General features: G+C 37.6%; 1 protein-coding gene across 2 annotated transcripts in view; it reads right to left on the minus strand.

Moving 5' to 3' along the window:
• CTNNA1 (catenin alpha 1) overlaps nt 1–14,512 on the minus strand; it is a 197,764-nt gene that overhangs the window by 102,314 nt on the left and 80,938 nt on the right. For both annotated transcript variants that reach the window (XM_007108937.4, XM_028493272.2), the window contains 2 exons: nt 8,766–9,035; nt 6,095–6,298 (listed from right to left, as the gene is read on the minus strand). In XM_007108937.4, the coding sequence (XP_007108999.1) occupies nt 6,095–6,298; nt 8,766–9,035 (474 nt within the window). The remainder of the gene's footprint in view (nt 1–6,094; nt 6,299–8,765; nt 9,036–14,512) is intronic.

The following is a 14,512-nucleotide window of genomic DNA, read 5'->3' on the forward strand; positions in this document are numbered from 1 at the left end:
GCAACTAAAGATCCCACATGTGGCAATGGAGATCCCGCGTGCCACAACTAAGACCCAGCACAGCTAGCTCAATAAATTAATTAATTAATTTTTTAAAAAAGGAAAAAGTTGATGCTTAACTCTTATCTACTCACCTTAGCTGGTTGGTTACCCAGTAGTCAGAATTATCAAGAGAAATATAATACAAGCAAGAAACAAAAACTACATATATAATTTAAAATTTTCTAGTAGCCATAAGTAAAAAGAAACGCGTAAAAATTAAGAACAGATTTTATTTAACCCAATATATCCAAAATATTATCAATGAGATATTACTGAGATATTTACAGCTTTTTCCGTGCAGTAAGTCTTGGAAATCTGGTATACAGTTTACACTCACAGCACATCTCAAATTAGACCTGTCACCTATTAAGTGCTCAATAGTCACATATGCCTACTGGCTACCACACTGGATGGAACAGAGCTAAAGCTACTCAAGCCCAAGGCATGTGTTTCTTCTCACCAATTATAAATTCTAATTCTAGTCAGTTGGCATATGCCCATGAACTGCTGGGCAAGATTGCTCAGGTCAAAACCAAATGGAATTCATTTCAAAGACTGAGGGTCATTAATGTTTCAGACACTGTGTTAAGAGTTTTCAGACTGGGGTTGGGGGGAGGGGGTTTAGAGTGGAGAGTTTTGTTCATTTGTTTTTTGAGGGGAATGTGAGTGTGATAAAAGAGACAAATAAGTTTGGTCCCAATAAATTCTACTGCAGTACTGGGAAAAACTCAAAGCACATGCCCTAACAAAGGGAGAAAGGACCACATTAAGGATCAGCATATCCCTTAGCAGAATGAAGAGTGTGAAAGAAAGAATTCGGCTGTACCAAGTACAGAGCTCTTCAGAAGGAGACTTTTCACTGGCATTGAAATACTATCTTCAAAGAGCATTATAACACAGAACTGGGCTCCTAAGTCAACTACACATTTAAGAAACAGAAAGTTGAACCCATTAAACTAGTAGTTTGTTTTAACCCATTAACCTAATTGTTTGTTTTTTAATTTTGTTCGTTATTTTTTTTTACTATGTTTATTGTATAACATAACATTTACCATCTTAACCAATATTAAGCATATAGCTCATAGGTCTCAAGAACATTCACATTATTGTGCAACCATCAGCACATCCGTCTCCAGAACTTTTCACTTTCTCAAACTGAAATTCTGTCCCCGTTAAACAGTAACTCCACATTCCCATCTCCCCCAGCGCCTGGCACCCCCATTCTCCTTTCTGTCTCTATGAATTTGACAACTCTAGGAACCTCATGGAAGTGGATCATACAGGATTTGTCCTCTGTGTCTGGCTTATTTCACTTAGCACAATGTCCTCCAGGTCCACCCATGTTGTTGCACCATTAACCTAATGGTTTGAATGTTATACGAATATTTTATGTCTATGTGGAGAACATTAAGAGGGTTAAAACTATTTTAAAATTTAAAAACACTCTGCATACAAGAACGGGGACAAACTGGAAATACATATACCTAAATGTTAATAGTAATGGTGGGTCAATAATTTAATGCACATGTATGATTTTCAACTACAAAAAAATAAACAAAGTGGCAATAACTTTTTTCAAATTCAATTACATTTCACTTTAATTTCAATCCATTCACTTTTTTTTTTTGGCCGCACCCCGCAACACGCGGAACTTCCCCAACCAGGGATTGAACCTGCACCCCCTGAAGTAGAAGCACGGGGTCTTAACCACTGGACCACCAGGGAAGTCCAATCCATTCACTTTTAAACCCATCCAAGCTGTTTTTCTTTCTCTAGAATCCTCATAGAGTAACCTTAGGCTGATAGAGCAAGAACAAATTAAACATAACCACAATAACTACATTTCATTTCAAGGAAACCTGAAGTCAATTGTGAAACAAAGATCCACTGAATGGTCAAAAACCCTCTGCTGTCAGGCATCTGAAGCATTTCCATAATGTTTAAGTAAGTAGGGGTCAAATGCATTACCCTTAACATCAGTATCTCTTAGAGCATCATACAGTAAGTTAGTGATAGATCTAAGACTATCTATCTCTAACTCTTCAAACTACAATGCAAGTAGAAGCATTAAGGCTGCTGGCCTCCTGGCCCTTGGAGCCTTTAAAAGGGAGTTTGGCCCTCACCCTATGATCTAACATATCACTTCCATTCACTGCTTATTTCAGAGTATTAATTTTTTCCAAAAATGTCATCTGTATACCGAAAGAGCTACAGGAAGTAAGGGTAAATCACCCATGGCCTCCTCCCCCATAACCCTCTAGAATGTAAGGTCAATAAGGGCAAGGATCTTTGTTTTTTCCACTAATAAATCCCTAGTACCATGAATATCCCCAAATGTTCACTTTATCCATTCTCCCAAGTCAGCGTGAGTTCATTAAGCAAGCACCTATTGAGTATCTCTACTACCATTATACTAGACCCTGAAAATATTTTTTAAATAGTTCCCATCTTTCAAAAGCTAGTTGCAGAAATTACATGGATATAGGAAATACAATTGAGCAACGATTCAAGGAAGTAAACAACTGAGTGCAAAACTTCAAGCTACAAAGAAATAATGCAGAATGGTGTAGTCTGAAATGGCCTTCAGCAAAGAGATGGGGGGGAAATGTGGGCCTTGAAGGAAGGGCAGGTTAGGTTTAAACAAGTAGGAAGGGAATTTCAATAACACAGTGAACAATGTCCTACTGAAGGCATGAGCTCAGACTGGCCTGAGCAGGCAGAACAAACTGGAAGCGGAGAAAGTGAATACAGCCTGGAATAAGACAACAGCAGTGGAGACAGAAAAGGACAAATGCAATAAGCCATTGTAGCACTTTCTCCACCTTAACTTGCACATTGGAATCTCCTGGGGAACTTTTAAAAATACTGATGCCTGGAACTCAATTTGGTGATTCTGACTTAATTTGGGTACAACCTAGACATCAGGATTTCTAAAAGTTTCTTTTTCAGAAAAAGCTTTTTTTTTTTTTTTTGGCTGCATTGGGTCTTCGTTGCTGCACATGGGCTTTCTCTAATTGCGGAGAGAAGGCTTTTCATTGCAGTGCGCGGGCTTCTCATTGCAGTGGCTTCTCTTGTTGCAGAGCACCGGTTCTAGGCGCGCGGGCTTTGGTAGCTGCAGCACACGGGCTCTAGAGCACAGGCTCAGTAGTTGTGGCACACGGGCTTAGCTGCTCCGCGGCATGTGGGATCTTCCCGGACCAGGGCTTGAACCCGTGTGCCCTGCATTGGCAAGCGGATTCTTAACCACTGTGCCATCAGGGAAGCCCCCCAGGGAGTCTAATGTGCATCCAAAGTTAAGAATCATTGCCTTATCCCACCAACTGTACATTCTAGAAAATAAAACTTTATTAAATTAAAAAAAAAATCATTGCCTTAGAGGAAACATCAATGTAACTTGATAAGTGGCAACACAGGATGAAGAAGGAAGGCTCAAGAAATTACAAGATTTTTTTAAGTATGTATCTATAAAAATCATGACATGACTGAGAGAATCCAGGAAATGAAAAAAAGTAAAAATATGTGAACCTTTCTGGATTTTACCACTCTGTCAACAAAGTTCTAAGTACTGAACCAGTTTTAATTAATCCAGACTGTCTCAATTCTCCACATACCATAATTATTTATATAATATTTTTCAAAAGAAATAATCAAAACTTAAAGTGAATAATTTTTTTAAAATCAAGGTAAAGCTCAATACAAAGATACTCAATACAAAGATACTCCATAAATTGCCTCAGGTTTTCCAGTTAGAAATAATCTCATCCTCCTTGCAATCCCCATGGTATTTTAGTAGTACCTATGATGGCACTCCCAATAAATGTTCTGTTGCTTTATGTTTCAGAAGGGAGGGATCAGTGCCTCATTCCTCCTCTTACACAGTGCCCAGAACACTACTCTGCAGATGACACATACTCAATATGAACTGAGTGACAGGAAGATACTGTCGGTTAAGTTCTGACTGTCACTGGAGGTTCTAAATGTTCTTGAATGCTTCATAAATAAGCAAAAATCTATCCCTAGTTGATTCTGCTTCTTGCAGACCCTTTTACCATTCTAAGCTTTCTTCAAATGTGCTTCATTGCCCTCCCCCTTTATCCTCACTCCATCACTTTTTGACAGGAAACAGCCTGATCACTGTTATGTGAGTCAATTCAAGGAAACTAAATATTTTTATCTTTAGGAGAAATGTGTTCAGAAATCATCTTCTAAAATATATTTCTGAATATTGAGAGAATTTCTTTCAAAACCCCCACCATAATCCTTAAATTTCAGCCTGACATCAATCACTGTTCTAGTTTTCACTTACATACTAAAATGTTATGTAAGAGTGCTGTTATGGTCTCCATATCTTCAGTATAAATGAGTATCTCCCACCATTACTTACATCCATGGCACAAAACAGAAAGTACTATTTGTCTGGCATTCTGGGGAGAATCTAGGAGGTACCTCATGATCGGAGATGACTAGTCCAAGATCTGACCAACCCCAAGACTCAAGGAATATCTTTTAGACTGGTTAGGAAACTCTAGTATGGAGGAATGAGAACAGATTTATCACATACTCTTCCCCACAAAGGCTGTTTTTAAAGTGGTTTCCCAATCATAACTGCATTGAACACTTTCGTACCACTTCAGCACACGATAGTAGATAACTGATTCACATACATGCCATGAGTCTTTGTTTCCCTGAGCCAGTCTTCAAATTATTCATTTTTTTATATTTTCTGATTTTCAGGCTTATATATGGGTTTTTAAATGTGTCCCACATTTTCACTGTGACTTATCAACCGCTTTTTCCATTTGATTTAACTAAGCCTCTAATCTCATTTTTCTGAGGTAGACTGCATACGATCAAAACATGGCAATGGCTTAAAAAAATTCAATATGCTTCACTAATTTTACAATATGGTAAAACAAGATAAACACAGGAATGCATTCATCTTCACCCTAGGAATTCCATCATGACTCGCCATTATATTTAAGAATATAAGTGAACAAACAAGATGTATGGCAAATGAACAAATGAGAAAGTACCAAAGATCTTTTCGTGAAAACTATTAAATAGAGAAAAATCACTAGTGAGAAATAATTTGCATTGTGCTTCTTCCCTTTAAAATGATTTTACATAATTTTTATTTAATTTATTCCTTCTTTGCCACAGTAAAATACTGGGTACAAGGTCTAAACTACACTAACCCTAAACCAGCATTAAATAACTGGAATGAAAGCAGTATTAGGGAAGGAAAAAAGAAGACATTAACAATACAGAAAAGAAATCAACAGATACAGTATTTTCTATGGCAAAAAAATTGTCAGGTATCCAATTTCACAGCACTGGTTTTTAAACACAAACCTTAAAAATTCAAAAACACTACTCAGTTCACCTAATACAGCTCTACTTGGCAATTACTTACTCTTATAGCACTGCACATGGCTCATTCAAATAACTTCATCAACTATGAATATTTTCAGCATTCCATTTTGCCCAAAATTAGATGGCCACCTACATGTGATAATGGAATTTTAGGGGTACTGAAAGTTACTACCCCTAGTAGACACATACTGAAATATTTAGAGGCAAAGCAATACAATGTCTGCAACTTACTTTCAAATGTTTCATAAAAATAAAAAAGGTTGTAGATGTGTATATATACATATACACGCATATATTTATACACACAAACATGCACATGTATTTACATGTTAATTGGTGAATCTAGATAAAGGGTAGATGGGTGTTCATTATATGATTTCTGTAAGTTTAAAATTTTTCACACCAAAAAGTTGGGCAGAAAGGGGGCACTACAGAAAGCCATTTATCCATTCCTTGAAAAATTTTACTCCACCCAAGAGTCAAGAAGCTAAAAACATATTTGACATATATAGTTAAAACATATTTGACATGTATAGTTAAAACATGTATAGTTAAAACACCTCTTAACATGTATAGTTAAGACACAACAATTATTATGGAAAACTCCTGTTACTTCAAAGAAAAGTTCTGAAAAACACCTCAGATCCAACATCTGCTATAGAAAATTCCTCTTACTCACATTGCCCATGTACTCCGAGAGCAGGTCCTGCAAGGCCTGGCGGACAGCATTACACTCTGCCACGATTCTCTCACGCCGGTCATCACGTGTGCAGGATGAATCAGCCATCAGGGCAGCCCCACTAATGATGCTTTCCAGGCGCTCCTCCAGGGAAGGCCTAAAGCGCTCCTCGCTGAAGCTCAAGGGGTCCACAATGATTTGTTTCTGCAAAGGAAGCATTATTGAATGCTAGTGTAATCTCTATTCCCTCCAATATTCAGGAAGGTGAGGAAAGTGTTGATTAGGAACACCAATATATAACATAAAAATTTCAATGCCTGAAACAAAGTTATACTTCTTGGCAGATAAGGGACTTCCCACACAAGTTGGCCTATGGTGGATTACTTCTCAAAGAAGACACTGGAAGCAATACTATCCAGCGGAACGGGGCCTGAATAAGGTATGATACCACAAATGCAAACAGAAATATGTCGGCATAAAAATCATGTTCACATTACTTAATCTGAACATCTAAAGGTCAGCCTATGCAGTAATAGTAAGTTACCAAATGAGAATTACAAGGAAAATAAACATTAGCACTCTTGTTCTTTTCTATGTACAGAGTATAAAACTGCTACAGGACATTACCAGAACTGTTTCACCACAAAAAATAAATAAAAACAAAACACTGACTTCTGTCTTCAAAGTTTCAGAAAGGAATGAGTTTATAATCAATTTCAATTTTCTTCATCTTATACATTTCATTAAATCTTATAAACAATTCAGTCTCAAATTTATCCTGTTAATTCCAAACTAGAGACTTTCTTTGCTGAAAGACCTCCAGGTATTCTGTAAGAGATAACAGCAATCTGTCCCAACAAAGCCACTCTCTGAGATACAATTGCCCGCAAAAGAATAAATCTTTCCTCTGTCTTCCCTTCACTCCCGACTCCACTTAAATCCAGCTTTACCACTGATGAGTGAGGTCAGGCCACAAGTAAGCTATAGGTACTAGGTCAAACATCCACACCCCCAGGACAAGATCTACTGGCCTTCCTCAAACTTCTCTACTTGATACAATTTATCCTTACACCAATAAATGTCTGTACAAATATTTTGCCTTTAATTTTTCTTTATACGAACTATGCTCTTATTGATCTCAGTTTAAATGCCAAGTTTTTTCTCTAAAAAAAGCTTGCCCTTTTCCAATAAGTATACGTCTTCTTTCCCTTCCAAAGAACCGTCAGTTTCAAAACTAAACATACAATTCCTTCGGTTTATTATTAACCTACATTTTAGCGGATTATTTTTTTACCAGATTAAGTTACTGCAGTATTTCTCTGGTCAAAACTGAATACACAACATCTTCTTCACAATGACCAACAGGAATGAAGAATGAATGGTCACAGAATTTTAACATACAGTCATAGAACTTCAACAGACCTGTAACCGTTTAGTCCAACCCTGTCATTTTATGAATGAGGTTTCACTGTAGCCTTAAGAGGTTAAGTGACCTCTGACAGACATTACTCAACTTAGGGCAAAATGTAATCTGTACTGCCTTGAATGAGGTCAGTACCTAATATTGCCAAATTTGAAGGGGAAAAACAACAGTGCCAGTTAATTGTAAGATATATCTTAAGAGTTTGCCATAAAGTCATTTAATGTTTAAGGCTCCAAGGTAAAAATTCAGTTCTAACATCATGGTCTTTAGGCTTAACACTGCCTTTACCCAAGACAAAGTAAAGGGGTGAGACAAAGGAAAGAAAAGACCAGAAAAAACTGTTAAAATGCACTCCATTATATTGATTCAATACCTCAAAGCACTCCTGCTAATGAAAGGATGCTGGTCACCTGGAAGGCAATTTTCCCTTATGTTAATTTTAAAAAAAAATAACATAACAGTTGGTTTAAACAAACAAACAAACAAAAAAAAACACTTAAAAAAAATCTTAAACTGCTGCCATCTACTGGAAGCCATGAGGCATTGTGGGTAGGAATTTTAAACCATAAAACACACCCCAAAAAATTAAGATTAAAGTTGATACATAGGATAGTGTGTACACAGAATATATACACAGAACAGATCTGCGGCATCATCTATAAAAGGTAATTATATGGCATTATGCTAAGGAAGTATTTTAATCCTAAATTTGCTTCCACTTGATTAAATTTTGTCTATTATTTAGTCATTGAGAAGAGAAGTGTATCTAGGCAGACAAGTCAGATTAAGATGACAGCACTTCTGCTGCAGTCACTTATGATGTGTCTGTATCTCTCACTGACTGTGAGCCCCTAGAGGGCAGAGCTTAAGTGCACTTTGCCTCTGTATCTCCCATAGCTTCATATCTACCTGAAGGTTAAAGTCTTGATTGAAATGAACCGAATTCATATCTTCACCAAAGAATGACCTCATAGGAAACACAAGTTGCATAAAAGAATTCAGAAGTTTAAAACTAAAAAAGAAAAGAGAAGGGAAGGGGAAGAGGAAGGGAAGGGGGAAGAAAAGATAAATGCTTTAGGCCAAGTCAAGGTCAAGTAGACAGATGGTTCATAAAATTTCTTTCAACTTAGACTACAAATCTAAGTCGAAATTGAGCTTTCATGAGAAACCTTGATCACATTTCCCCAGAAATCTGTTAACTTTGAGGGATGGTCAAGAGCCTGTAGTCTCCTTCCAAGTATAACTTACATCAAAGTTATTGAGGGCATATGCCAGTTCTCCTCCTCCTCCACCCTGGTGCTGGGAGGCATCATCTGATGCAGTAGCCTGGGCTGCATTAGAAATGCCTGTGACCGCCTGCTGCAGCTGCTTATATATCAGGTCTCTGTTGGCCTTATAGGCTGCGACATCAGGGTGCTGTAGGCATGCCTGGGATGCAGTATAGAGGATTGGAATGTTTTTCTGCAGGATTCCTCTGGCTGCAGCCATCTGATCACGATGGCCCATATCTTTCAGTTCCTACAAGAGTAAAACAAGAATATGGGTTCTACTCATAAAAATTTGTCAGTGAATTCTGAAAAGTTAGAATTTCTACTAATTAGACAATATTTTCATTAACAGTCTGGCTTCAAAGTTCATCACAAAGGAGGCAGTATGGCTTAGTAGGTAAGAGTTCAAACTTTTCCAAAACACAGAGACCTGAATTTGAATCTCCAGCTCTAATTTTTACAATTATGATCCTATTTAAACTCTCCATCCTCAGTTTCACCTTCTGTAAAATAGGAGCAATAATATTACCTCTCTTACAATTGTCTTGATTAAATGGAACAATGCATGTAAAGCATCTAGAACAGCACTAAATAAAAAACAAAACATAAAACTGACTAGCATCTTGATTACAACTTTATAAAGATGGATGTACCTATTCCAACCAAAATAGAAAAATCAGAGACACATTTAAACACAGTAAAACTTATTAAGAAGATTTCTTTTTTATTAACTTATAAAAGTTCACTGAAAGATTTTTATGAAATTTGGGATGGGATACCACAAGTGTACACAAACTATGCAAACCAGCCAGGTGAGGATGTGGCAGGCTGTTCTCCCAAGTACAGAACATCTCCCCTCCCACATCCCAAAGACCACCTTAGGACCCGGATTATTAAGGCATAAAGCTGAGGCTCATGGACTCCATGACTTTAATTCAAAAGGTTTGTATTTCACTGTAATACTCTATAGACATGTAGTCTTAGGTGAAACTGTCCTTTTTCAATTTCCTCTACCCCATAATTATAATTCTGAGTTAAAAGGATTTGAGGTTCCTAACATGGTTTCAACTACCAGCATCTACTTGGTAAACCGGGTGAATATGCTAAGTGACAATTAAGTGATACCAATAATAAGCAAGATGGAAAGGGGGTATTTCTGGTACCCCTATGTTACTGCAATTACTCAGAGAAAACTAAGTCTTCAGTAAATGTGGATTGCCACCACAGAAGAGAAATATAAGTGATAACCATAACTGACCACCAACTGTTCCAACTCTATTTTACGTGTGATCCTAGAATTTCAATGTTAATGTCACCAACTGAATCCTAGAGTACAAATTTAAATGTTTTTAAAATTAGTATTACATGTGCAAACAGTAAGAGAAAACTGACTTAGAAAGGCCAAAGTCAATTACTCAACTTAAAGTCTGACAGCTGTTTAATGGCTCATCTTTCTAAATGAGTTCCTAATTAAGCATTAGAACACCAAACCTTCCTTTTCCTGAAACTTCATCCCACTATATGTTTTAGGTTTGCATCTTTATTCAAACCTTGTATAACATGACAGCTTACTTTTCCTCCTAGAATTCTTTTCTCATTTGGAATCTGAATTTGCAAGCAATAGCACACAGCACTCCAAATGCCCTGTAGCACCGTACATTAGGCTAAATATTCATAAACAGGACACTGTGGATTTTGAGAATCAGTGATCATTTCAAGACTCAAGCTATGACAGGGGGTTGAGGCTCACCATTATGCTTAAACAGCTGGTGCACGTGTTCTGTATGGCATTTTCTAAATGTCATGCCCTCACCACAACCTCAGGGACTTTTAAGTTTTCTAAGGAGGCATTTGCCTTTAAGCACTTAATAATGTCCTTTGTTTTATAAAATGTTTTGCAATCAACTTTGGCATTCTTCCTAAGTATCTGTAACCTAGGTATCAGTACAGCCTCTTGTAAAGGATAGCAAAGACACTTGTGGTCACCTAAAGTTATAATAGGTGCCAAAATTACTATTCAACTTCTGAGTTTCCTAAAGCCATTGCCTGGCCTGGTATGATAAACTCCTACCTTTCCAAAGACTACATCAGGTTCAATACTCAGAAATAGGACCCCATGGATTTAGAGAGTCGATGATCATTTCAAGACTCAAACTATGACAAAGGTCTAGGGCTCATCATTATGCGTAAGCAGCTAGTGTACATGTTCTGTGTGGCATTTTCTAAATGTCTTGCCCTCATCATAATCTATCTTTGATAGACTTCTTTTTACAAGTACGGGGGATGTATTTTAATCTATGATGAAAATGACAGCCACCATCGTTCGTCCTAACTGCTAAGGTGTTCTATTTTCTCTCTTTAGAATTGCTTTTGCCGTAGGACAAAGAAACTAGGTTCTGTTAAGATAGGAAAATAGACACTATCACAAGGCAGCACTACTTACTATAATAATGATCAATCATAAGAATTCTTTTCAAGATATATAGCCCTGATAAGTAACCCAGATTAGTGAAAAAAAAGTGAGCTATTAAGCAGTGTAATAGATTACTTAGAAAATTATAGAGTTCCTTGGTCTACTTTAGCCTTCATGATTCACCAATTTGACCAATCCAGTTATATTTCAAACAGACTCAGAAACAAACAGAAAACATAAAGTGGAAATGACCCCTTTCAACATAATTTGAACCAACTATCACATGCAGTGACCAAGAAACAGAAGCTAAATTCTAAGCAATCCATAACACTTTCTAACTAAGACCTGGAAATTCAAGTGAGAGTTTCCTCTCATGTCCGTCTTAACAATATAAAAGTGTAGCCATAGATACTTTTTTTTTTTTTGGCCACACCGCGCAGCATACAGAACCTTAGTTCCCCAACCAGGGATCGAACTCCGTGACCCTCCCCACCCCGCAGAGTCTTAACCACTGGACTGCTAGGGAAGTCCCGGTAGATACTTTTGATCAGCTGTCTTCTCTTGGATCCAAATGACTATACTTAAAGAAATGGTCCATGGTCAAACCCATCCAGTACAGGTGATTTACACATAAAACAGTGGCAGTACTATCCATTACCAATTTGTCTGTTCAGGCTTTCAGAAAAATAATCATGAAAGACTTCACAGACTAGGTAAGAAGCACGACATTTTTACCAAACCTATTTCAACAAGCTCATGTACCTGGGTGGGTAGAATGTAAACATCAAAGTATTCCATCTTTAGCATAATGGGGAGGCAGAGCTAACAATGTAAGGCAGAGGTAGTCCTCTTCACAGGAACCAGGGTGGACGCTGGCAGATCCTTACCTCTGCCATCTATTTCACCCTTACAGTCAAATAAGAGCCTGCAGACTAACAGAAATTCAAAACTTCTAGTCAGCAAATAATATTCTAGCCCAAGAAAGTAACAGATTATGGCCACACACAGAATCCCATTCCAGGATGGATCTGCAGTACAGCAAAATGGGTTATTCTCTCTTTAGTTAAACAAATATTTATTGAACACTACTGTATCTAGGTAATGTTCTAGGCATTAGGGATTATAGTAGCAGTTTAAACAAAATCCCTGTCCTCTGGAGCCAGACAAGCCTAGGTTCAAAACCTGGCTCCACCACTTACTAGATGAATGTCCATGCCAAATTACTTAACCTCTCTATGCTACATACAGTTCCTTCACCTATAAAAACTAATATCTGATCAATTATAGGATCTACCTTATACTGTTTTTGTAAAAATTAAACAAATTCATGTTTATCAAGGAATTGTAACAGTGTTTAGCACATAGTAAACACCTTTTTAAAGTTAGTCATTATTATTTTCAGCAACATCCTCACCCCCACGCCACATTCCAGAAAAACCTTAGAGACAAACAGGTAAATCCCAGAGTGCCTGTATATCTCATAAGGTTCAATATTTCCTCACTGGGTGGCTGCTGCTTAAATGGTACAAGGGAGGCTAAAGCATCCAAGTACACACATCACATCCAAATACTGTTCTTGAGGAAACACCCTTTTTCTGGACTAGGGCTGCCTGCAAATATAAAAGGCTTGATGAGGAGATAAATTATTACATACCACACCTGGGAAGAGAAGGAAAGGTCAAAGGTGAAAACAGTCCAGGGTACTAAATAAGCATACAGCAGTAGAGGAATTCTGCCAGAAAACACATGTGGAAAATTGTGACCAGTAACTGAAGGAGGCCAATGGGCAGTATCTAAAAGGGAGAATGAAATTTCCACCAGGCTGGTACTTTAGGATAAAATGAGTTGAGTTTAATTCCCAAAAAAAACACTAGTTTATAGAAATATACACCAAGGCCCAGGCCCTAAAAAAGTCACTTTACGATCAGAAGGCACACAGGCACCCACAGCCAGCCTATTCAACAAATTCTACTGTAGAAGGCTAAGGCTAAAGGTTAAAGAATTAGATCCAAGGAAAACTATAAATGACCATGACACACTACAAACCCAAGACAAACTTTAAAATGTATCACTCAAGATACCAGCAGAGGGACTTCCCTGGTAGTCCAATGGTTAAGAATCTACCTTCCAATGCAGGGGACCCGGGTTCAATCCCTGGTCTGGGAATGAAGATCCCACATGTCGTGGGGCAACTAAGCCTATGCACCACAACTAGAGAGACCGAGTGCTGCAACTAAGACCCAACGCAGGCAAACAAACAAACAAATAAATATTTTTTTAATTTTTTTTTTTTTAAAAGATACCAGCAGAAAACAGATAGTAAAATCAAACTGGGCAATTCAAAGATGGTTTAGGGACTATGCTACAAAAGGTATGGGCAAAGTACAGGAAAACCACAGGCTATTAGGGCACTTAGGCCCAAAGAGACAAAACGAGGCAGCAGTTACTAGAACCCAGGAAGTGAGGTGTGGGGAGAATACCACCCAAGAGAGGCTATGACTTTTAGCAACCCAGGGCAACCAGCAAGGAGGGATAAAACCCTATCCTCACTGTCCTCTGATCTCCTAATGGTGCTCCCAGTGGCCAACCCAACCAGAAGCCAGAGGGCAAAGAAGCCCCTGGATGCAGTCCAGACAGGTCAGGTCCCTGGGGCAGAGAGCAGGGTGACCAAGGGCAGAAAACAGACATGGAGGTGCTAACAGAAGATCATCTGGCATGTTAACTAATAATTTCAAGATTTTTATGACATCTAATTTTGGAAATGTTTGAAATTCACTACTTCTTTTTTTTTTTAAATACATCAGGGATTATGAAGGAACTCTTCATGGATTCATGGCAGACAGAATTAAAACTCAGCATTACTTTCCAGTAAGTTTCTCCAGTAGCATACAAAATTCTGGACTATTATTGTGTTTATTTCAAGAACATCATCAATTTACTTATTCTGCCATTTTGCAAAGATATGCAATAGTGTCAGTCTAAATGTTCTCACTTTCCTCAAATAATAGTAAGTCTTCATAAGTCAAAATCAGACTAGGTTTTAAGACAGTAAGACTATTCATCAAACTTTATTTTTTAAATATAACTTGCATTTCACATATTCAAAAGAGAACTTATATCAAGAATGTTAAGTAAAATAAATTGTGAACATAATTTGGCCAGCTTGCCATATTTATAAAATTACCATACTATAATACAACAAGTTCTTCTTCGGATCAGTCAGCCCCAGCAAAAAGAAAAAAACTCTCTTGCACTATTGGTGAGAATGTAAATTGATACAGCCACTATGGAGAACAGTATGGACGTTCCTTAAA

The sequence above is a fragment of the Physeter macrocephalus genome, chromosome 8 (assembly GCF_002837175.3).
Source record: "Physeter macrocephalus isolate SW-GA chromosome 8, ASM283717v5, whole genome shotgun sequence".
Taxonomy (NCBI): Eukaryota; Metazoa; Chordata; class Mammalia; order Artiodactyla; family Physeteridae; genus Physeter; species Physeter macrocephalus.